Source organism: Rhinopithecus bieti, unplaced genomic scaffold, assembly GCF_001698545.2.
Source record: "Rhinopithecus bieti isolate Rb0 unplaced genomic scaffold, ASM169854v2 scaffold_45617, whole genome shotgun sequence".
Lineage (NCBI taxonomy): Eukaryota > Metazoa > Chordata > Mammalia > Primates > Cercopithecidae > Rhinopithecus > Rhinopithecus bieti.
Window position 1 is genome coordinate 249614 of NW_016819136.1, and position 23186 is coordinate 272799.

At 38.2% G+C, this 23186-nt stretch overlaps 2 protein-coding genes across 3 annotated transcripts in view; one reads left to right on the forward strand and one right to left on the reverse strand.

Moving 5' to 3' along the window:
* ATG3 (autophagy related 3) overlaps nt 1-2133 on the reverse strand; it is a 28495-nt gene extending 26362 nt beyond the window's left edge. For both annotated transcript variants that reach the window (XM_017858572.1, XM_017858571.1), the window contains exon 1: nt 1324-2133. In XM_017858572.1, the coding sequence (XP_017714061.1) occupies nt 1324-1395 (72 nt within the window). In that variant the 5' untranslated portion in view covers nt 1396-2133. The remainder of the gene's footprint in view (nt 1-1323) is intronic.
* On the forward strand, nt 1872-22937 carry SLC35A5 (solute carrier family 35 member A5). Its single transcript, XM_017858570.1, has 7 exons — nt 1872-2135; nt 3259-3407; nt 8028-8126; nt 9445-9575; nt 12813-12880; nt 19356-20136; nt 21464-22937. Exons 2-7 carry the CDS (start codon nt 3278-3280, stop codon nt 21527-21529), a joined length of 1275 nt encoding a protein of 424 aa, XP_017714059.1. The 5' UTR covers nt 1872-2135; nt 3259-3277; the 3' UTR covers nt 21530-22937.
* Nucleotides 22938-23186: the final 249 nt, after the last annotated feature.

Below are 23186 nucleotides of genomic sequence, written 5' to 3' on the forward strand. Positions count from 1 at the left end.
AATTCTACATCATAAATTTTACATTTAATTTGGGCAGTCTCTTGCTCCTCTCTCCCTGAAACTAAAAAGTTGTAATAATGGTGTATTACTAAAATACTGTATACCTAGGTAGATATGATATTCTGAAAAGTTACCATAATATGTAAAGGCATTTGATTCAAATGTGAAAATTATTTTCCAATCTTAGTTTGACTGAATAATCTTAAAATGACTTTCACGGTAAACAAATGTAAGCAAAGCAACAGTTGAAATTCTCATTTATAATCGCTGGTTTATTTCTTACTTGCAATAAGTTATTCTTTTAAAAGGAGTTTTACAAAAACGTATTTAAAAAAGTACAGACCAAATATTTCCCTTTGTCATGGAAAGGGAGCAAAGCAAAACTCTCCACTATTCTTAGCATATTAGGGTATTTCACCCCCACATTGAGATTGGTACATTCTAACTGAAAGCTTAAAAACAACTAGAAAAAAACAAACAAACAAACAAAAAACTAAGCAAGAACTTCCCATTTACTATTATTGCTCACTTTTCAGAAAGCAAAAATGAAGTTACAACAAAACACAACTCCAAAAGGGTTATAAAAGCGAAGCCTGAAGGCAGTTGTAGAAATTTACTTTTGAAAATTAAAAAAAATCAGTCACTACTGTAACAGCTAATGTGTCACAATATTTTACTTTAAAAATGCTGTACTGCTGCCAACATATTTTAATAAATTATACAGCCACGAGGATCAAACCGTGCCTTGTTATCACTAATAATCAGTTACGGCTATCTGAAAAGCTCGGGAAAAAGGTTATGCTCGTTAGATGGGTTGGTTCAAGGTTACCGAATGAGATAATGTTGCCAATTTCACCTCGTTCCTCTGAAATCTAAACGAGTTGGGATCCCAGTCACAACTTACCCACTACAGCGAACTTTCTATGAAACTTAAAGGAAAAGTGACATATGTCAAACACTGAATTCATTTTTTAAAAAGAGAAGCAAAATCCTTGTTTAAAAAGGCTAAAAGACATCCAGTCTTTGGATTTAACGATCTTCAATCTACTCGGCCGCCAAACACCCTTCCAACCCGACGTACCCGATCGCGCAGAGTTATGACGGGCGAAGGCAGGAACACGCACAGGGCGTCCCTCCAAGTTTACCCCTGAGGGGTCAGAAAGACCTAACGAACAGCCGGTTAAGACTACGGATGAGGGCTGCACGTTTCCCTGGATCCCGAGCCCTACCGCCTTCCTACACCGGCGGGGACTCCTGCGGCGACCGGTCCCTGAAGAGTCGAGCATGTGCCTGACAGCCCCTGGCAAGTCCGGCCTGGCTTACCTTGAGGACCGGGGTCAGGTACTCAGCCACTTCCAGTGCCTTTCCCTTCACCGTATTAATCACATTCTGCATCCTGGGGCCGGAGTAGCCGCCGGCCCCCCGACAGGATGGAAAGTGCAGCCGGGTCAGGGGCCGGGGAGTCAGAAAATGTCCTCGCTGCCACCGACTCGCATCAGCACCCGGCTGGCAGCACCCGAGGGGACGGGACGCGACGGGACGGGCGGGACGAGGGGGCGGGGCGGTAGGCACCACGAGCGAAGACAGGGTGCGCGATCCTTGAGCCCCAGGCAGCCCGCGACGGACCGGGCCCAGCTGTCACCCAGCCGCGAGGGAGGGCAGCCAGGCCGAGAGGAGACCTGAGGCGATAAGCGGCCGCAGGCGCACCCCTCGCCCTCTCGGGAGCTGCCTTTCCTCGCTTTGCTTCACTCGCGCCCCTTCCGGCTTCCCCTTCCTTCTCACTCTCTTGCCGTAGCTGCGCCGCCACCTGGGCCTCACGTGACACTGGACTCTCCCGGCACGTGACGTGAGAAAGGCTGGGTTGGAGCAGGATAAGAGGCTTCTCCCCTCCTTCCGTAAGCTTAACACTGAACGCGCCTGCGCAATGGGTGTTGCGTGCGCTTTTTCCCAGTCCCGACGTAATTCTGGTTTTTGTTCCGCAATTGGCGGCTTAGAGGCAGAGGCTCTTTCGCCTGTATCTACTATAGCTTCTCCACGTATGGACCCTAAAGGCTACTGCTGCTACTACGGGGCCGGGCAGTTACTGTCTCAGCTCTAGGATGTGTGTTCTTCCACTGAAAGCTCTTCTGAGGGAGGTAACCGCGCCCCGCGGGCAAGGAATTGCGCGTGCGTCTGAGGGGAGGGTGCGCCAGATAAGAGCCCTATTGCGCATGTGTGACTAGAGGGTTATTCCCTGACTGTGAAGGGAAACCTGGCTGCCTCCTGTTGGGCAGGCGTCTTATTGGTCTACTGTACGTCTGCGCCCACTTGGGCTGTCAGTATTGGCATTTCTCCCCCCTCCCCGCAGGCTCTGTGCGCTATTCCTACGGTACGCTGGGAGGCTTTGGGCAAGTTACTTACCCAACCTGGGGTTTAGTGTCCTCAACCTATTAAAAGAGGGCCTTAGACTCATTGATTCCTACGATCTCCTCCGTTTCAAACACTAGTTCAGTAAAACTTTACAGCAGTATTTCAGATATTTCCATTTTGGTCGTTATTGTAATGAAGTCTGTCCTAATAAGCTTTTTCCTTAGAGGGAAAAGAGGAGGAAAATACAATTCTGAAAGTCTCATCTTACAGCAAAATTATTTACTAATAAAAGTAAAAGCTAGGCCGAGCGCGGTGGCTCACGCCTGTAATCTAGCACTTTGGGAGGCAGAGGCGGGCGGATCACGAGGGCAGGAGTTCGAGACCAGCCTGGCCAACATAGTGAAACCCCGTCTCTACTAAAAAGACAAAAATGAGCCGAGCGTGGTGGCGGGCGCCTGTTGTCCCAGCTACTCTGGAGCTGACGCAGGAGAATCGCCTTGAGTCTTGTAGGTGGAGGTTGCAGTGAGCCACGACCGTGCCGTTGCAGTCTATCTAGCCTTGGCGACAGAGCGAGACTCTGTCTCAAAATACATAAATAAAATTTAAAAATAAAAGTTAAAATTGCTTTGAAGAATTCTTTTTTGCTGTTGTAAAGTGTCATTTGCTCATCTGCTGTCTTTGTCAGCACGTCTAATCTGGTTCTACCTTTTCTGTCTCTAGAGTACTCCCTCGTACCAGATTTTAACTTTCCTTTTCTCATAGTTTCTTCTGTACGCCTTAGCTTTCTTGGTGCTGATATAGTCATAGCCAGACATTTTTAAAAAATTCCTTTTCTGTTCTCACAATCAATGGTATTTGCGTTTAGGGTCTGCCAACAAGGTTGTTCATGAAAGTGTTTTTCTCTTTAAGGCAATTAAAAAACTGTGGAATGGAAAAACAGTGCTGTAGTCATCCTATAATATGCTCCTTGTCGACAATGTATACGTTCCTGCTAGGTGCCATATTCATTGCTTTAAGCTCAAGTCGCATCTTACTGGTGAAGTATTCTGCCAATGAAGGTAAGTTAAGACTGGGTATATGTATGGAGCACTTCCATCTAATCACACATCTCTCTCGTCTTTGGTTTTCTTATATATAACATGGAGATAATAATGCCTTTTGCTTCATGTGAGTGATAAAGCATGTTTGAAATTGATTATTTAACCTTGCATTCCTCAAAAGAAAAAATGTTTGATACTGGATGAAATGTGAGTCAATCAAATACAAAAATCAAACCCTTTGGTGAAGAACCAGTCATAACATTTGACTGTTGCTTCAATCAGCAGGTGTTTCTGGACCTATAGCAAAATGTGTAATTGCACCTTATTTTGAAGTAGAAGGATATATTTGTTTGGTCACTTGGCATTTGTGAGGTACTTACTATTGTAATTACAGTATCAATGGTAAAGTGTCAGCATTATGTTGGGCAATGATAGTGTGTCAACAGTATAAATTATAAGCTCTGATAAGTATGTATTTAAGAAATCTTTTTTTATGTAAGGATTTAAGCAAACACTTTAATTCCACAAAACTGTATTGAGTACTTCTTACTAGTTATTGAGGTGAGTATACATACAATCATGACATGACCTTTAATGGTCTACTTGGAGAGTCAGATGTGTACCTAAGTCTCTACTGCAGTTAACATTTATCTGCCAGGCACTAGTGTAAGTATTAGCAGCAGGTTCAAAGTGCATAAGATATAGACCTTGTCCTCAAGACTTAGTTTATTAGGAAAGACATAAATGTAAACACATCATGAAAATCCATTATAATAACTGCAATAATTGATATATCCTGAAGATGCAGAGATTGTCTAGAGGATAAAGCCATATATACTGTTTGGTAGGGGATGATGTGGAGTTCAAATGGATCAGAGAACAATTCTCTGATTAGGGGACAGTTAATCCACTAGAAGTCAAGGTGAACAAGGGTATTCAAAACAGAAGCAACAGCCTGTAAAAGGGAACAGAGGCATGAAAAAGCAGGATATATAGTTTGAAATTACCAAGCAAAAAGTTTAAGGACTAGTAGCCAGATGGAGTGGCTCATGCCTGTCATCCCAGCACTTTGGGAGGCCAAGGCGGGCAGATCACTTGAGGTCAGGAATTTGAGACCAGGCTGGCCAACATGGTGAAACCCCATCTCTACTAGAAATACAAAAAATTAGCTGGGTGTGTTGGCGTGTGCCTATAATCCCAGCTACTCGGGAGACAAGCAGGAGAATGAACCCAGGAGGCAGAGGTTGCAGTGAGGCGAGATCATGCCACTGCACTCCAGCCTGGGCAACAGAGCAAAACTGTCTCAAAAAAAAAAAAGAAAAAAAAAAGTTTAAGGACTCAGAAGCGAGAGAAGGAGTGGTTGACTGGAGAGAGGTTGGTAAGTCTGAGATTGTTAAGGACTTCATATTCCATGGTAAGGAGCTAGGACCTTAGTCTGTAGGCCAGTCTGAGGGATAAAGGATACTTGAAGGATTATAAATAGGAAGGTAAAATGAGGGCCTGTTGTGGTAACTGGATGGCAGTGGAAAAGACAGGAAGCTCAATAGCCAGTTAAGGGGTTATTGCAAATTAAAGCCATAGGTGATGAAGACTAACTTAGTGTTTTGGAAGTAGTAAGATAGATAAGAAGTATTCAGAACGTAGAAAAGACAGGATTTGGAGAATGTATTAAATATGAAAATTAAAAGAGAGAACATTGTATAGCTCCAGGGTTTCTGGTTTGAATGCTGAGTAGATTGATGATGTTCTCAGCTGAGACGGAGACTATTAGGAGGAAGAGTAGGTTGGGCAGAGTTTGAAAAGAATGTAGTTGAAGAGGTCAGGAGCTATGTCCTTAATGCAGTTTTCTGCAGTGTCTGGCATATCATGCACATGAAGGAAATGCCAATTATATTAATAAGAGATAGGTTTTCATTTGGATTTTTATACTGGGCAGTAAGTTAAATGTTCTAGAATATAGATTTGGGGACATTAATGTTAAATTGATATTTAAAACTTAAGGAACAGAGAGAGGGAATGAGAAAATAAAGAGGGCCAAATTCTGAGGAATGCCAGCATTTAAGTGGCATGAGGACGCTCAAAAGCATTAAGGAGAAATCGTTAGCAAGATGGGATAACTAAATGCACATGACTCATAGAAAGGAAAGAAAGAGTTTGAAGACTGAGAAAGAATTGTGACATCATTATAAGCTAAAGATTAAAGGATACCCTTTAGAATTAAGAATGAGAAGATGTTTGATAATCTCAGAGAGGAGTTAGTTTCAGAAATCAGATTACTTGGAGATAAGACCTGAATGGAAAGTGAGTAAAGGGCACATAAAGAATGTTGATACTGTTTCAGGGAGAGATGGAGAAGGTATGGTAGCTAGAGGGTGTAGTATTTTATATTTTGTTTTTCAGATGGGAGAGTTTTGAGCATGTTCGTAGGCCAAGGGCAGTAAGCCAGTTAGTAGAGAGGAAGATAAAGATACACTAGGCTGGGCATGGTGGCTCACGCCTATAATCCCAGCACTTTGGGAGGCCAAGGCGGGTGGATCACGAGGTCAGGAGATCAAGACCATCCTAGCTAGCACAGTGAAACCCCGTCTCTACTAAAAATACAAAAAATTAGCCGGGCTGAGGCAGGAGAATGGCGTGAACCTGGGAGGCGGAGCTTGCAGTCAGCTGAGATCAGGCCATCGCACTCCAGCCTGGGCAACAGGGCATGACTCCATCTCAAAAAAAAAAAAGTATACACTGAAGCCAAAGGAAATGGAGCCAAGTATCTGAGGAGAAGGGAAGATTTGTTTGTTTTGTTTTGAGATGGAGTCTCGCTCTGTCTGGAGTGCACTGGCGTGATCTCGGCTCACTGCAACCTCCACCTCCCGGGTTCATGCATTCTCTTGCCTCAGCCTCCTGAGTAGCTGAGATTACAGGCATGTGCCGCCATGCTCAGCTATTTTTTTTGTGTTTTTAGTAGAGATGTGGTTTCACCATGTTGGCCAGGCTGGTCTCAAAACTCCTCACCTCAAGTGAGCCACCCACCTTGGCCTCCCAAAGTGCTGGGATTACAGGCATGAGCCACCATACCTGGCCTGAAGGGAAGGTTTTAAAGGGGAGATTAGATGAGTAGCCAGGCCTTGGCCCCTTCCTCTGGGGCTGAAGGGAAACCAGTGAGGATGAATGCCATGTAGAAAGGTATGTTAGTGTGGGGAGGAGATGTGTGGAGGGAAGTCACATACCATGTTGTCATATGGTCTGGGATCGGCCATGAAAGGACTGCAAGAAAACCACTGAAAAGCAAGAGCAAGCTAAAGAACAGTGACAAGGGTTTGAAAGTTATAATCCAAAGTCCCTCCTTCTTATGTGCACATGTTGGCTTATGTGTATCGTGATGGATCATGAGAAGTATCATTAGAGGACAACAGAGTGTGAGTTAAGTCTAGCATTTAACTGAGAAAAAGGAGATGTTTTGACTGTGCTTTGAATGATGGGGTAAGTTGAACAGGCAGATATTTAAATTCAGGCGAACATTTATTAAGTGCCTACTAAGTGCCAGGTATATGAAGGTGACAAACATGGTCCATTTCTTGTAAGGATCTTCCATTCCATTTCATTCCGCACACTTCCAATGTGACAAGCAGTGCCATAGAGGTTTAGAGGTAGTGCTATAAGAACAGAGATGAATGGAGAATTGATTCTGATTAGTTTGAGAAGGTCAAGGGAAACCACAGAAGAGAGGAAGAAAGTGTTCTGGATAGACAGTGTCCACTTGGTTTTTTTTCCCCTACTCTTGGCCAATTTTGGTTTAATGTGACTGAGAGAAGCAAGCAAATATTTTCAAAAGTGGGGAAAATGCATTCCTGAAAATAGTACCCAATAAAGTTTATGTTTATCCTTGGCAAAATTGTAAAGCAAGTTGTTTGTAAGCATTTAGAAGAGACAGGTAAAAGTTGAGATGAAGTCATACCAACCAAACCTCACTTCCTAATTCTATTGATTTGCAATTTAGGACGTAGCTTTCCAACTCATTAGTGGGTTTGGATGTGTCCAAGTATTTCCTCTCAGCCCTAAAGGTAGCAGAGCCCTAGGCCAGTTGCCTCTTGCCTCAGATAGTTTCCTTCTTCCATTTATCCCAGAGTGCCAAACAAATATTAATGTTTTCCGTGTGTACGATGATATAAAACAGATTGGAAGACTCTTAAGGGAATGTCATAGACAGAATGTACCTCAATTTTAGCAAGGCAAACAAATCACAAGAAGAATTATGAGCTGAGTAATAATTCAGCAGGTCAGTTTATAACTGATGAGTCGGTATTGATTGATGGTCAGTTGAGTAGGCAGTCTCTAATGCCATGCCACAGAGCGTTCTTTGCCCTTAGTCCTAGCCTCCTCAACATATTTATTAGCAACTTGGATGAAGACATGAGAGGCATGTTTAACAAATTCAAGGATAATAAAAAGCCGAATGGGATAGGGATAGCTAATACATTAGGTGAATTGATTAAAAAATCCAAAGGAGCAAAGCCAACTGGAAGAAACTTAATATAGCCAGTAGTAAATCCAGCTTTTAAGTTTTTAAACAATTATAAGTTATACGGTATATAAACATACATAGAATAAAATGTATAGTTAAAAAACATTTCTGTTACATTTCAGAAAACAAGTATGATTATCTTCCAACTACTGTGAATGTGTGCTCAGAGCTGGTGAAGCTAGTTTTCTGTGTGCTTGTGTCAGTCTGTGTTATAAAGAAAGGTAAGTCTTGAAATGGTGCTATATACTTGTTAAAATCACAAGACCAAAATGTTAGAACTGAAAGGAACATTTTATATCATTTAGCTTAGTCCATTAAATTTTATATGAAGAAGCTAAGATACAAACATAAGTATGTTTTAGAGGTAGAGAAACAAGCTGAAAGAGAAAGTGTTATGCAGAGCTGCATAGGAAGGGGAGGAGCTGGGACACCAACTTATGTTTCCTAATGCCCTTCCTATTACTCTATCTTGTTACTTGTTCTTTGATAGTTGTTGCAGTAAGTTAGTTTTTATTCAAATTAAAGATTTTCTAAATCATGTGCCGTCTAACTTGAGATGTATCATATTTCAAAATAGTTCCCATTTCCTACAGGGAAGGTAGAATAGTGCACTGGCATCAGAGACTGTTCTGGGGCAGATTATTTTCTCTGAGCTCCAGTTTTCTGAGCTATCACATAGGGATACTAATTCCTTTCTCAAATTTAAAGTATATAGTCTTCCATGGAATGTATATGCTCTTTAATGTATATTAATTCTTCATCTTAGTTCCCCAATTATTGCACCTCCGCTCCCTCTGCCTTTTTTATCTACCTTCACACGAGGTAAACATAAACTTTAGAGCATTAAAGTGTTTGCCCAGCAAGATGTCTTTTCATACTCCAGGGTTTCTAACTTTGCAGTTTCTAGTTAGTGACTACTTTTCTTAATCTTATAAAACTCATGATTTGCAGGGCCTTAAACTGCCTTTGTTTTCTTTTTGTTTTACGTTCTCTGCTACAGTGCCTACGTTTTTAGAAACCTAGAGATGGAATAATAACTGACTAGGATTACTAAAAGTTAACTTTCTCTAGTTCCATATATATCAATTTCGATTTAGTATCCCCTTTCCTGATTTGCCCTCGGGGCAAAATTCCAGTATGAAGGCTTGGTTTTTTTTTTTGTTGTTTTTTTTTTTAAATTACTTATTCTCACTTGTTGATCTCCCTCTTGACCTTATGCTCTTATAGCAGTAAGTGAAACCACATATGTATCCTGAGTTGCCTTAAGTAATACTTCTGTTATCTCAAATTAATGGGAATTAGGATAACCAGTAGTCCTAAGGTTGCTGCTGATTGTCAGTGATGAACTGGTGGGTTGAAGAGAGACAGTAATGAAATTCTATATTGTCTTTGATTACTTTTGGCTAATATTCTCTTACAGAGGCACGTTTATGAAGCTCCCTTTAAATAATTGTATCAGTAATCAAGTGCAGAGGAATTTCTCTAAAAACGTGGGCATTCTCATCAAGGTCATTTATTTACACTGTATTTCTTTCTAAGATCATCAAAGTACAAATTTGAAATATGCTTCCTGGAAGGAATTCTCTAATTTCATGAAGTGGTCCATTCCTGCCTTTCTTTATTTCCTGGATAACTTGATTGTCTTCTATGTCCTGTCCTATCTTCAACCAGTAAGTAAATATGACAAAGAAACTATCATTGAAAAGATATGGAGAAATAAATCCCAGAATTAACTTTTTTTTTTTATCATTTTGTTGGCATTGTTAGTTCCTCATTGCCCTCACTGGCCTTCCTGAGATTTCCCCAGAATTATCTGAGTACTGAATTATCAATACGCATTCCAGATTCTCTTAAATGGTCAAGATTACTGTATTAAACTGGGCTGACTACCATGGGGGAGTTTCTCCCTAGACCACGGAATCCGAAACCACCTCTTCTTATGTAACCCTAATTAGTATACCTATTTTCTGAGACGTCCTGTGGCCACTAACCTCTAATATTCATCTCAGCATCCAGGACCTCAGCCAAGAAAACTTCCCTGATTAACTCAGAAAGTTACACACTCAATGTACCTTTCTTACACCTGTTTTAGTGTAGTTTGTATGAATTTTATTTGTATGGTTTTCTTTTCTGTTAGTCCTATCATTTAACCAACAAGTTCTTCAAGGGTGGGGATCATGTCTTCCCAACTAGAAATGCCATCTATAACTGATAATGCTGGAAATACTTCTCATCTTTCTTGGCATCCTTTATGTCAGTTTAGAAAGCCATTAGTAATCCGAGTTTGGTTTTCTGCTTTCACCTATTACTCAGTTTGGGTCACAATAGGTCACATGGATATTTCCCCGTAATATTTTATAAAATGAAGATTGCTATTGCCTTTATTGCCAAAATGTGTTTTAAATTTCTTTAAAAAGTAAATTTAGGCATTTGATTATAAATAGGATTTCTGTTGCTACCAGTCTTCTCTGTGAAATTTCTTAAATATAAGCAAATCAGTTTTAGAGTGGGGTGAAAAGGGGGGCTCAATACAGAACTGTATTAGCCTGTTCTCACACTGCTAATAAATACACACACCCAAGACTGGGTAATTTATAAAGGAAAGAGGTTTAATGGACTCACAGTTCCAGAAGGCTGGGGGGGCCTCACAATCATGGCGGAACACAAAAGAGGAGCAAAGTCATGTCTTACATGGCAGCAGGCAGGAGAGCTTGTGCTGGGGAACTCCCATTTATAAAACCATCAGAACTCATGAGACTTATTCACTTCCACGAGAACAGTATGGGGGAAACTGCCGCCATGATTCAATTATCTCCACGTGGCCCGGCCCTTGACATGTGGGGATTACAATTCAGGGTGAGATTTGGGTGGGACACCGCCAAACCCTATCAAGAATTTTAGTAGAGGCTGGGTGCGGTAGCTCAAGCCTGTAATTCCAGCACTTTGGGAGGCCGAGACGGGCGGATCACGAGGTCAGGAGATCAAGACCATCCTGGCTAACACGGTGAAACCCTGTCTCTACTAAAAAAAAAATACAAAAAACTAGCCGGGCGTGGTGACGGGCGCCTGTAGTCCCAGCTACTCGGGAGGCTGAGGCAGGAGAATAGCGGGAACCCGGGAGGCAGAACTTGCAGTGAGCTGAGATCCGGCCACTGCACTCCAGCCTGGGCGACAGAGCGACACTCTGTCTCAAAAATAAAAAAAAATAAAAAAAATAAAGAATTTTAGTAGAAAACAGGTGTTTGACTTTCCACAATTTAGAAGCTGCGTAACTAGGCAGGCCCAACTGCTTAAAGTTTCAATTGCCCCTTCTATAAAACTAATAATAATAATAATAATAATAATATACTAGTTCAAAGGCAGCGAACTGGGCCAGTTGATGACCTGAAGTTTTCTTTGACTCTGTAATGCATGTTGCTAATAAGTGTCCAGTCCATCTAGAATCTGTTGTCTCCTAAATTCTTAGAGAGTTGCTGTCCCCAATAACATAATTATGCAAATTCAATAAATAAATTTTATTGTATTTTATCACAGATTCGCTCTAAACTTGTGTCTCTTTTCTGTGTCCCCCAGTAGCAAAGCAAAATGGCAACTTCCTTATTTTTCTTCCAGCTTATTGCTTTGTTCTTCCTTCCTGATTTTGTACAACCATATATCTTACAGAATAAAGCACATGCATACTCTGTGTATTGCTGTGCCTGAGTCTATTGAAGGAATTAAATAGAGATGCTTGGAATGTTTGGGGCAAAGAGCTCTGATGTTTTATTTATTTTATCTTCTTGCATGGAAAGAGTTTTCAGAATTTTCAGAATTCATCAAGCCAGTCAGGCTGCATGGTTAGGCACTTTTGCATTGCCCTTATTGTGATTGATCAAGGCCACTATTTCCACACTTCGCAGCCACTTTCCTCTTCTCCTCTTAGTCATCTCCTAACTATGGGTTCACAGGCATTTTTCTACAGAGAAGTACACTGAGAAAACCTTAAAATGATGGTTCCCATGAGAATTCAGTAGGAAAACAACAATGTTATATTCTTGGAGTTGTTGCCATTTTTAATTGAGTTTACTCTTATGTTTAATTTAGCTGCATATTAGTCACGTTTGTTTTAATTAGTGGGTATATGTGACTGTTAATATCTTTTGGGGTTTAATCACCTTAAAGTGATAGCAAGCAGGAAGGCAGGGTGAAGTACATCCTAAGATTTGCGTTAAAAAATTATTACTATTGTCACATCTGATTATGGGCAGCAATGATGGAATTTCATGCTTTCTGAGCATAATGTATACATGTTCAGATTAATACTCTCATGTGTGAAATAGGACTGAATTCATAAAAACAAATGGTTTTAAAATCTGGCTGATACATTTCTAAATGTTTAGAACAACTTGAATCAGTGCCCAGGACTGTCGAGTATGAGTTTGGTATTGAGTTACTGCAGTTCAACCAGGAAAATCGATACATAACAGTTCTTAGAATGGTAAAGATGCTTAAAAAAATCTATACTTCAATTTTCTTACTATATTAATGGGCCAAACAGTACCTGCCTTCTATGTGACCATAGAAACAGTGTTAAAAATCCATAAGGCACTTTGAGAACTTTGAAAAGTAGGCTTCATAAGCATAGTAACTGTCATTTCTAGACCTAAACCTTTGGAATTTGTAAGTAATTTCAGATCTGTATATAAAGATTATTTTCACAGGCAATGCCTGGACAATAATTTGATCACATCTACATGAATTTGACAAGCGACAAAACTGGAATTTAATCCTCAGGTGAAATTGGTACCTTAATAACCCCTCTGTTTTTTGACCAAAAAGCTTTTGTTGTCAGGTGAACTGCCAAGCTAGGACATTTCTGAGGTCAGTACTTTGTTTGGATTGTAACTCTATCTTCTCTTTCTTTCTAGGCCATGGCTGTTATCTTCTCAAATTTTAGCATTATAACAACAGCTCTTCTATTCAGGATAGTGCTGAAGTAAGTAACTTGCTGTGAAAACATATATCATACTTTAAAATAACACAGCCCGATTTCAAATGATACACTCAGAACACTGAGCCCTCAGAATCCCAAAGCCAGGATTTTGTTCCTAATTGGCTTTGTGTATTGGGCATGTTTAAGCCATGTAGAAAGCAACTCCAGTGCTAGTCCATCTAAATCCTCTGTGATCAGATGAATGCAAATGTCTTGAGCTTCTTAAAAATAAGATAATTAACTGTGTTATAATTAGTATTTTCATATTTAGTGCCAGATTTTCAACAAAGAATTAATGAGCTTTTTATGCAAAATCTTTCTGCACTAATAGGGAAGCAAATGGTTCCTAAGATGGTTAATATATTTGTAATTTGGAGTTTGGAGATGATAGATAATGGCCAGTTTTTTATTAAACTATTTGAGATGAGGACGTGATTTATGCACTAATTAGCACAGGGTTTGTGTGAAAAATCTAGTCAAAATTACCGTTAAGAAGGATAGGTTTTTAAACTTTTAAAAATATTATCACCAATTTTTACTATCTCCAAGAGGACCATTGGATAGTACATTTTTAAGTAAATTAAGCTCTCTTCAAAGCAAAAGGCAGAGTGTCCTGAGGCAGGAAGATGATACAGGATCTGCATACTTCAGTTTAATTTCTTACTTAATGATGATGATTAAATAAAATTAATTTCTTACTAAATTTGTTGCATTTTTGTAATTTTACATTATCTTTTTGATTTATTGATTCTCAGTGTGCTGATAGTGTGTTCTTTCATAATTTGAGTATATGAAAGGGTGACTGACTTGGTACAAAGATTTAATTTGTTGAGTCCGTGATACATTTAATATATAAATTATATAAGATTCCTGATAAATTTTGTTTTACCCTGAGGAAACATTTAATTTGATAGCTAATGTGAGAGATAAGGAAAAGGTGAACATTACATTTAGCCCAGTTTAAATGTTAGAGTTCATCGAAGTTTGTTCTACATATCTGTTTTTCAATTTATTTGTGAATTGTGAAAATAATTCTTTAGCAAGTTAAAAATGATATTCCAAAACATTTTGAAGCCTTTGAAATCAATTTGAATCTCACTTTGTAGTATAAAAGTTGACTTTTGAGAAAATGTATGCAAGCAATAATATTTGTGTATTGATTCCTGTGATAGATGAGAGATGCACTTCTGTGAAGATAAATAGAATGGTTCCAAGACCATTTCCATATTCCAAGATGATAAAAGGATCACTATTTAATAAGGGAGTGCAGGTCTCAAAAACATGTGTTTTCAAAGTGTTTGTCGTTTACTTTTAATGAGTAACGATGGTATTATACTGAAGTTGTATAATATAAAAATATTATATCAAAATTACATCAGTTTAAAACTGAATTTACTAAAGACTAAAAGTATGTATTGCCTGACTTGAAATTGGCCAGTAGCTGTAGTTCTATCCTATAGTAAGTATTCCTTGTTAACTTTTTAGGCATTTAACTCTTTGTATTAAGGAAGTTCATTCTAAGTTTAAATTAAATTTTAAATATTTGCTTTTAATACTAATTATAATATTGATTACATTTTGCTAATTTTAATAATAACTAACTCTGGTATGAATTAAAGTTCAAAAACATTTCTACATACTTTCTTATTTTCAGAGGAATAATATTGATTCTTAGACATATATTTGCTTTGTTGTTGACATCTCTCTGTTTTGAATCCTTGGAAAGCAGCATGCTAATAATCTAATGTTGTCTTTTATGAGAATGTCTTTTAAGTATTTTATTACTTTTTTAAATTTTTTGAGACAGAGTGCCCGGGCTGTCACCCGGGCTGGAGTGCAGTGCCACCATCTTGGCTCATTGCAACCTCCTCTTCTTGTGGTCAAGCAATTCTTGTGCCTCAGCCTCCCGAGTAGCTGCGACTACAGGCGCACACCACCACGCCCAGCTAATTTTTGTATTTTTAGTAGAGACAGAGTTTCACCATTTTGGCCAGGCTGGTCTCAAACTCCTGACCTCAGGTGATCCACCCACCTTGGCCTCCCAAAGTGCTGGGATTACAGGTGCGAGCCACTGCGCCTGGCCTTATTACATTTTTTAACTCTTTTTTCTAATTGTGGTATAAAAAGAAAAAAAAAATTTTGCCATCTTAATTTTTTTCGGGGGAGTGGGCACAGAGTCTTGCTCTGTTGCCAGGCTGGAGCATAGTGGCGCGATATCAGCTCACTGCAACCTCCACCTCCCAAGTTCAAGCAATTCCCCTGTCTCAGCCTCCCAAGTAGCTGGTATTACAGGCACATGCTACCACGCCCAGCTAATTTTTTGTATTATAGTAGAGACAGGGTTTCACCATGTTGGCCAAGATGGTCTCAATCTTCTGACCTTGTGATCCACCTGCCTCAGCCTCCGAAAGTGTTGGGATTACAGGCATGAGCCACCGCATCCGGCCCATCTTAACAAGTTTTAAGCACACAGTTTAGTAGTGTTAAGTATATTCATGTTGTTGTGAAGTAGATGTTGAACTTTTTCACCTTACGAATTTGAAAGTCTAAGTCCATTAAACAACTCTCCTTTCCCTGCCTCACCCTAACCCCTGATAACTACCATTTCACTCTCTGTTTCTATGAATTTGACTACTTTAGATTCCTCATATGAATAGAATCATACAGTATTTGTCTTTTTGTGACTGGCTTATTTCACTTAGTTTAGCATATTGTCTTCATGGTTCATCCATGTAGCACGTGACAGGATTTCCTTCTGTTTTTTAAAGCTGAAAAATATCTCATTGATGTATATGCTTTTATTACATTTTGAAGTCAACTTAACTTTGTTCTATTTGGATCTTTTTGGAGTTGGTGGTTTGCGTTGGTTTTCCCTGTTTAATTTACTCTTTGTGAATCATTTGATGGTCTTTTTGCCCTTTGTGATTAAGTTTTGACCTAGGAGTAGCAGCTTAATAGTTCTATCACATATTCTTTGTTTGCCACTTTTCATTTAGAATATTAAATCTGTTGTCTTATACTTGATTGTAGCAGAACTATCAAATACCTTTCCCATATAGGTAAAGAATACAAGGCTACAAAATAAAATAATTAAAAAAAAATTTTTTTAAAGAAAAAAAACAAAATTAAATAATAATTTAAAAAATTCTTGAAAAGAATATAAAGCTACAAAAGCGGGCAAAGTAAGTCTGGTAACTACTGCAAGGATTACTTGGAGGAATTTGAAAGTGGGAAAAAGAAAAATATTATCTAAATATCCTATAGTCTTTTCTAAAAAGAATAAAATACCTAAAGGCATTCTCATAAAAGACAATATTAGATTATTAGCATGTTGTTTTCCAAGGATTCAAACTATGTGTGAATGTATGGATTTTTCTTTGAAGTAGAAGCCACTGGTTCGTGGTAGAAACTGGTAGCAGGCATTATGCCTTGCAGCCTGCTTCCCTGGTTTGCTTGTAACCTAAGCAAAGTTGTATAATCTTATTTGCTTTCGCTTTGGGAAATGACACCAACCTAAACATTGAGATTGGAGACAAAAGATAACCAAGACCAGCACTTATTTTTACCTAAAAAATGTACATAAGTTTCTCTGATTTCCTCAAAGAGAGGGTATGGTAAAAAATTAATTAAAAATACATTTTGAAACATGGTGGATGTGTAGGAAGTAAAGGGAAAGTTTAGTTACTGTCTGAAACAACATAAGAACAAAGAAAAGTGCCAGTCAGTGGTAGTACAAGCAATTCTCCAGAATCATTCATTCACTTGATAAATTTTCTCTTTGATTTCTCATTATAAATCTGTCCCTTGTCACTCTCTCTGTGCTACTAAGAAATGTGCTTTGTACAGTTTCTGGAGAAAACAATTTTGTGAGTCTTTCCATTTAATTGTCTTCATACCCTGCATTAGTTTACCAAATATAGAAGTGCTTTTATCTGACACAATTTGAACCTATTGCTTAGTTGCTAGGAAAACTTATAGTTGTGAATCATATACGTAAGTATATATAGAAAATAAACAATTTATTTTAACTTAGAGTATATCAATATACATGTATTCATCATTCTTCTAATGCTGAGCTAAAGCCCCTCCTTTGAGTATGTTACTGATTGAAGTTCCTTAGCTCACCTGTATGTTATTAGAAAACAGCTTTTTATCTTCTGAATGATTTACTTTCCCTTAATCTTCCCAAAGTGTTCAACTTAGTTTTCATAAAAACAGCTTCTTGTCTTTTACTCATAGTTTATCATTTGTGTAATCTTTATGTAGTGACAACAGTGAGGTCACCTGGCAAAAACATGTTTAGGAACAGAGATTCTGTGAGCAAACAATTCACTTGGGAGCAGAGGCCCTCATGAAGAGTAGCCTTCTAGCCACAGGCATTCAGCTCTGAGCATTCATTACTATGTTTTACAGGCAGTGGAGAGATGAGTGGAGTGAGCTTCCACTGTTCTGTATCAGTTAAACTGAAGAACGAATTCAGTCATGCAGACTCAGTTGTCATTTCAGATAGTCAGCTGACTTTACAGGGTAATTTGTTAAGCTTTATTTTCTTTCCTGAAAATCTACCATTTTAATTTTAGCTTAATCCTTAATAAATTTTACATTCCTTAGAGCATTACCTTGAATGAGTAATTGTTTACAGAAGGTGTTGTTTAGCTTAAGGATTTCTTTTTTCTTAATATCAATATTAGTGACAAATGTGTAGCTGCTAGAAAACTTTTAAAGGAACTGTAGATTATATCATTGCCTCACTTGTATGCGATTTGCAATAATCAATTGTAGAATTTTTTTGTAAAATGGACACCCATTTTTTATCTCTGTGGTCATTCTATTTGTTTTCTGCTACTTAATGTGTACCAGCTGCACCTTCAGAAATTTAAGTGATTAGTTTACAGTTTCTCACCTGATGACATAAGACTGCACTAACCACATCAGTAAGTTCTAGATCTGGCTATTTGAAAATTACTTACGTATGAGAAAGCATATAATAGTGTGCACAGGTATGCTGCTATCTAGGCTAGTCTGTGCATTTAGCAGTTTCAGAGCATGAAGCTTTATATGCATACAACTTCCTATATGTGCATCCTGGAAACTTAGAATTATACTTAGGAGGTATGATGATGCAGAAGGAAGACATATAAAACCATGGATCCGATTCCTTCCTTAGTCTTTAAGTACATGACCTTAGGGAAATCTGTTAGGTTAACTGTTTCCTCCCTTAGAGCAGGAATGCCTAAGTGCATGGTAGGTGCTCAATAAATGCTCCAATGTTATACAAATTCTCATAACTTCTGGTTCCCACCTGTTGCTTTACACTTCTGCATTTTTTATGTTCCTCTTTTTTTCTTGGTGTTCCCCTTCTTTGCCTAACTGATCTTCAAACATCAAGATTTTGTACCCCCAAGAGGCCTCCTGACAATGCCAATGAGAGTGAGATATTCCTCTTTTCTTTGTCAACATTGTATGTTCTTGTTGCCTTTGCATAGACTCTTCCCTCTACCTGGATATATCACCAACTCCTTTTTCACATGATAAACTTTAATTTATTTTTCATCTTTTAGCTCAAGTGTCATTTCCTCTTTGAAGCAATACCTGACTATTTACAGATTCTAGTGTTCCTCAGTATACTCCAGTTGTCCCATTAATCACTTTTCACACATACTGAGATCATTTAGTTTCATTGTTTTCTCACTATTAAAGCATAAATTCCTTGAACATGGAGATAAATCATCTTTATCTCCCCAGCTTGCCTGGCACGTAGTAGCTGCTTGTTAAACATCTGTTGAATAGAATGAATCAGCAAAATGGAATAACAATAGTACATATCCTTTATATATCACAAGTTTGTTGCTAAGGAAAATAAATAAAAGATTGTTAGGACTTTGTAAACTGAAATACTGCCCAAAATAACATTTTTCTTTGGCTTGTCAGCCAGCAGTTTGCTGTTTAATGCTGTATGATTAGGCCATGGATCTAGAGCTGACCTTCTCCTTTAAATCTTTTTTGGGTTATGGACACCTTTAAAGATTTGAGAAAACTTTGCAGGATCTCCTGCATAGAGAGAAATTCATCTACGCACAAGATTTCTGAAGCTCATCTACATTCTTTCTGGTTCTGGGAAACCAGGTTGAGAATCTCTGCTGTAACTTTATAGTATGATAAAAGTTATTGTGCTAGAGGTCCAAGATCAGCTCTAGAGGTAGAAAGGAGGCCATGTTAAACTTGTAGGTTAGAAAGACCTACACAGAGGGGAAATGACTTGAGCAACCTTAAGGGATAGGTGTTATAAAAATGAATTAAAACATTAAATTTGAGAGACAGGCACCAACAGGTTTTCTCTGAACTTGAATGGTAGGAAATGCTAACAAAAACTGGGACCAGTTTATTCAACCAAATACTCAAGTGCCTGAGTTTTCAGTAGACACTCTTGATATGGGGGGAAAACAGTAGTAAAATCTTGTTTTTCATCTTTGAACAGGAGGCGTCTAAACTGGATCCAGTGGGCTTCCCTCCTGATTTTATTTTTGTCTATTGTGGCCTTGACTGCCGGGACTAAAACTTTACAGCACAACTTGACAGGACATGGATTTCATCATGATGCCTTCTTCAGCCCGTCCAATTCCTGCCTTCTTTTCAGAAGTGAGTGTCCCAGAAAAGACAATTGTACAGCAAAGGAATGGACTTTTCCTGAAGCTAAATGGAACACCACAGCCAGGGTTTTCAGTCACATCCGTGTTGGCATGGGCCATGTTCTTATTATAGTCCAGTGTTTTATTTCTTCAATGGCTAGTATTTATAATGAAAAGATATTGAAGGAAGGGAACCAGCTCTCTGAAAGCATCTTCATACAGAACAGCAAACTCTATTTCTTTGGCATTCTGTTTAATGGGCTGACTCTGGGCCTTCAGAGGAGTAACCGTGATCAGATTAAGAACTGTGGATTTTTTTATGGCCACAATGCATTTTCAGTGGCCCTTATTTTTGTAACTGCATTCCAGGGCCTTTCAGTGGCTTTCATTCTGAAGTTCCTGGATAACATGTTCCATGTCTTGATGGCCCAGGTTACCACTGTCATTATCACAACAGTGTCTGTCCTGGTCTTTGACTTCAGACCCTCCCTGGAATTTCTCTTGGAAGCCCCATCAGTCCTTCTCTCTATATTTATTTATAATGCCAGCAAGCCTCAAGGTCCAGAATACGCACCTAGGCAAGAAAGGATCCGAGATCTAAGTGGCAATCTTTGGGAGCGTTCCAGTGGGGTAAGTTTGTGAGGGTGCTCTTTTTTGCTTGTTCTTCTCAAATTTAAAGCATAGTTAATTCAAGGAAAAAAATAAAATCAGTACTGATTTATCAAAGAATGTATTGGATCTCTGACTTTTAAAACTGAATCAACAAACATTCATTGGACTCCTGATGTTTGCAAGGGCTCATGATCAGTGCTGTCAGGTGTAGAGAAAAAGTATAAGTCAATCTCAAGGACCTTATGTGTTATTTCATAGAATACTATAGAATTACACACCTGGAAGGTACCTCACAGGTTGTCTTGTACTGTCTCCATCATTTTACAAGTGAAGAAACAGGCAAAATGGTTTACAGATAATAAATGAAAGAACTGGTATACCTATGTCTGACTCCAAGTCCCTTGCTGTTTCTTTACCACCATAGTTAGGAAAATAAGCTCATTTGTGAGAGAAGTTGGTCTTTCATATTAGTAAGTCTTGTTGAATAGAAAACCTGGCTCCTCAGTCCTCCCTGTAGTTATTCATAAGCCAGTATACCAGAAGAGCAGGGTTTGTTTATTTCATTAGCAAGGTAGTTTTCAAAAGGATCCTTGCAAGGCAAGTAGGAGGAAAACATTTTCTAGAAAAATGCTTATGCAATTATTCCGAATATCTCCCAGTTGTTTGCAATTGTTTTGGAAGGCTCTGTCAATCATTTTAGTGGCAAATTGATGATCTCTTTGAAGATTCAATTAAGGAGTTAAATATATGTTTAAATAAGTGAAGTAGACATCTAGCTTTAGATTTACAATTTTCTTGAACACACGAAATATGAAATATTTTATACAATGAACATTTCACTCTTTGGGAAAAATAATCTATTGCTTAATAACATTCATGGCAGAGCTTCCCTGGGTGTAATGCCTCTGTTGTGATTCAACAGATTCTAAAGATGAAAAAAATAGGATCTTGAGTTTCAGATACCCTGCTCTTAGCCAGAGTGTGTATCCAGAAGTCCTGTATTCTTTTCCAACAACTGATAATGCCATTTGCTATAATTTTTAAGTAAAAGAAAATATATATAGATAACAAGGCCTATGAAGGCCTACCAGCAGGTGGTGCTCCTCACTTTGCTCATGTTAGCTTTGAAATTTTGAGTACTGAGTGCGAGTGCCCTTCACTTTTTTACCCTCTCATACTTATATAGTTAACTTTCCAAGAACGTTTTTATTTAATTTGACCAGGTTATATCTATAGCTTAATAAGGTAAGACCAATGACTTGTTAGTAAGGTTTCCCCTTAGTAATCTTTAAAAATGCTACCTTTCCAGTTTTGTTCTAATTACTGATTTCATGTTTCCTTTTAGGATGGAGAAGAACTAGAAAGACTTACCAAACCCAAGAGTGATGAGTCAGATGAAGATACTTTCTAACTGGTACCCACATAGTTGGCAGCTCTCTTGAACCTTATTTTCACATTTTCAGTATTTGTAATATTTATCTTTTCACTTTGATAAACCAGAAATATTTCTAAATCCTAATATTCTTTGCATATATCTGGCTACTCCCTAAATGGTTCCATCCAAGGCTTAGAGTACCCAAAGGCTAGGAAATTCTAAAGAACTGATACAGAAGTAACAATATGAAGAATTCAGTAACATCTCGTACTTGATAAATCAGCAAGATATGTTTGCAGATTATTTTCCTTGGCCTTCAAGTTTCCAAAAAACTTGTAATAATCATGTTAGCTATAGCTCATATATACACATAGCGATCAGTTTGCCAGATATTCACAATTATGTAGTTCTAGTTTACATGCCAAAGTCTTCCCTCTTTTAATGTTTTGATTATCTAGGTTGTCTCTTGAATTTTGAGGCCCTAGAGATAGTCATTTTGCGAGTAAAGAGCAATGGGACCCTTTCTAAAAATGTTGGTTGAAGGACCTAAATACCTGGCCATACCATAGATTTGGGATGATGTAGTATGTGCTAAATATTTTGCTGAAGAAACAAAAATCTCAGACACAAAATCTCAAAATTTTAATTTTTAGAAATTCATGAGAAATTTGATTTTTTGTAATAATATTTTTATGTTTTTAAATGTGGTTCTAGTCACCATAGTTACCACTGTAGCTTATCATTTAAAACAACCACGGTGGGCCATTTTCTCCTTAGTTTGGGTAATACAAAATCTTAGACTCTTACTCCTGAATTATTACATTTTGGAGAATAAAGGGGTATTTTATTTATTAGTTATTAATTCAAGTGTACAATATTGTAATCATCCGAAGAGTTGAGATGCGGCTTCAGAATAATCCAGATTGTCATAAAGCTGATAACTAGGACTTTTAAATGGGATCACTTAGCCATGTGACTGTTTACTGATATATAAAATTATTACCTAAATAGAAAGACCATAATATAAAGTCACTTTACAGGGCTACTTCACACTAATACAGTCATGGATTTTCATGGGTATTTTTTGCATGCAGCCAGTTAACTCTCATAGATAAAAGTCAGGTGATAGATATTTTAAAATGAGCCAGACAAAAAGACTTTTTTTTTTGGGTGCCCCCTTCCAAAGGTCGTGCAGCTGGGTGAATATAAAAGAGTGGGCTTAACTGCAGCCCACTACCATACTGTATGTTTACAGACTACCATACAGTAAATATGAGCTTTATGGTGTCATTCTCAGAAACTTAAACATTTCTTCTCTCCTTTCTCCTAAGTTTCATGCAGATGAATATGAGGTAATACTGTTATACATTCATTTGTGATATCCACAATAATATGACTGACAAGAATTGGTGGAAATTTGTAATTAAAATAGTTATTAAACCTGTCTTGTGTTGCCACTCTGTCATATAGGGTGTGATGTGGAGTACTTTTAATCTTAAAAAATAGAGTGAGACAAAAACCCACACAACTTTTAAAACTTTCTCTTTAAGTAGATCTTAACTTCTAAGAATAACAAAGGCATTTTTATCAGTTATGTGAAATAGGAAGATTATATCTATTATGGCAATTTATTTTAAAGGTAAGGGAAATGAGGTACAGCAGGACCTTTTTAGGAAATGTGGCATACAAAACA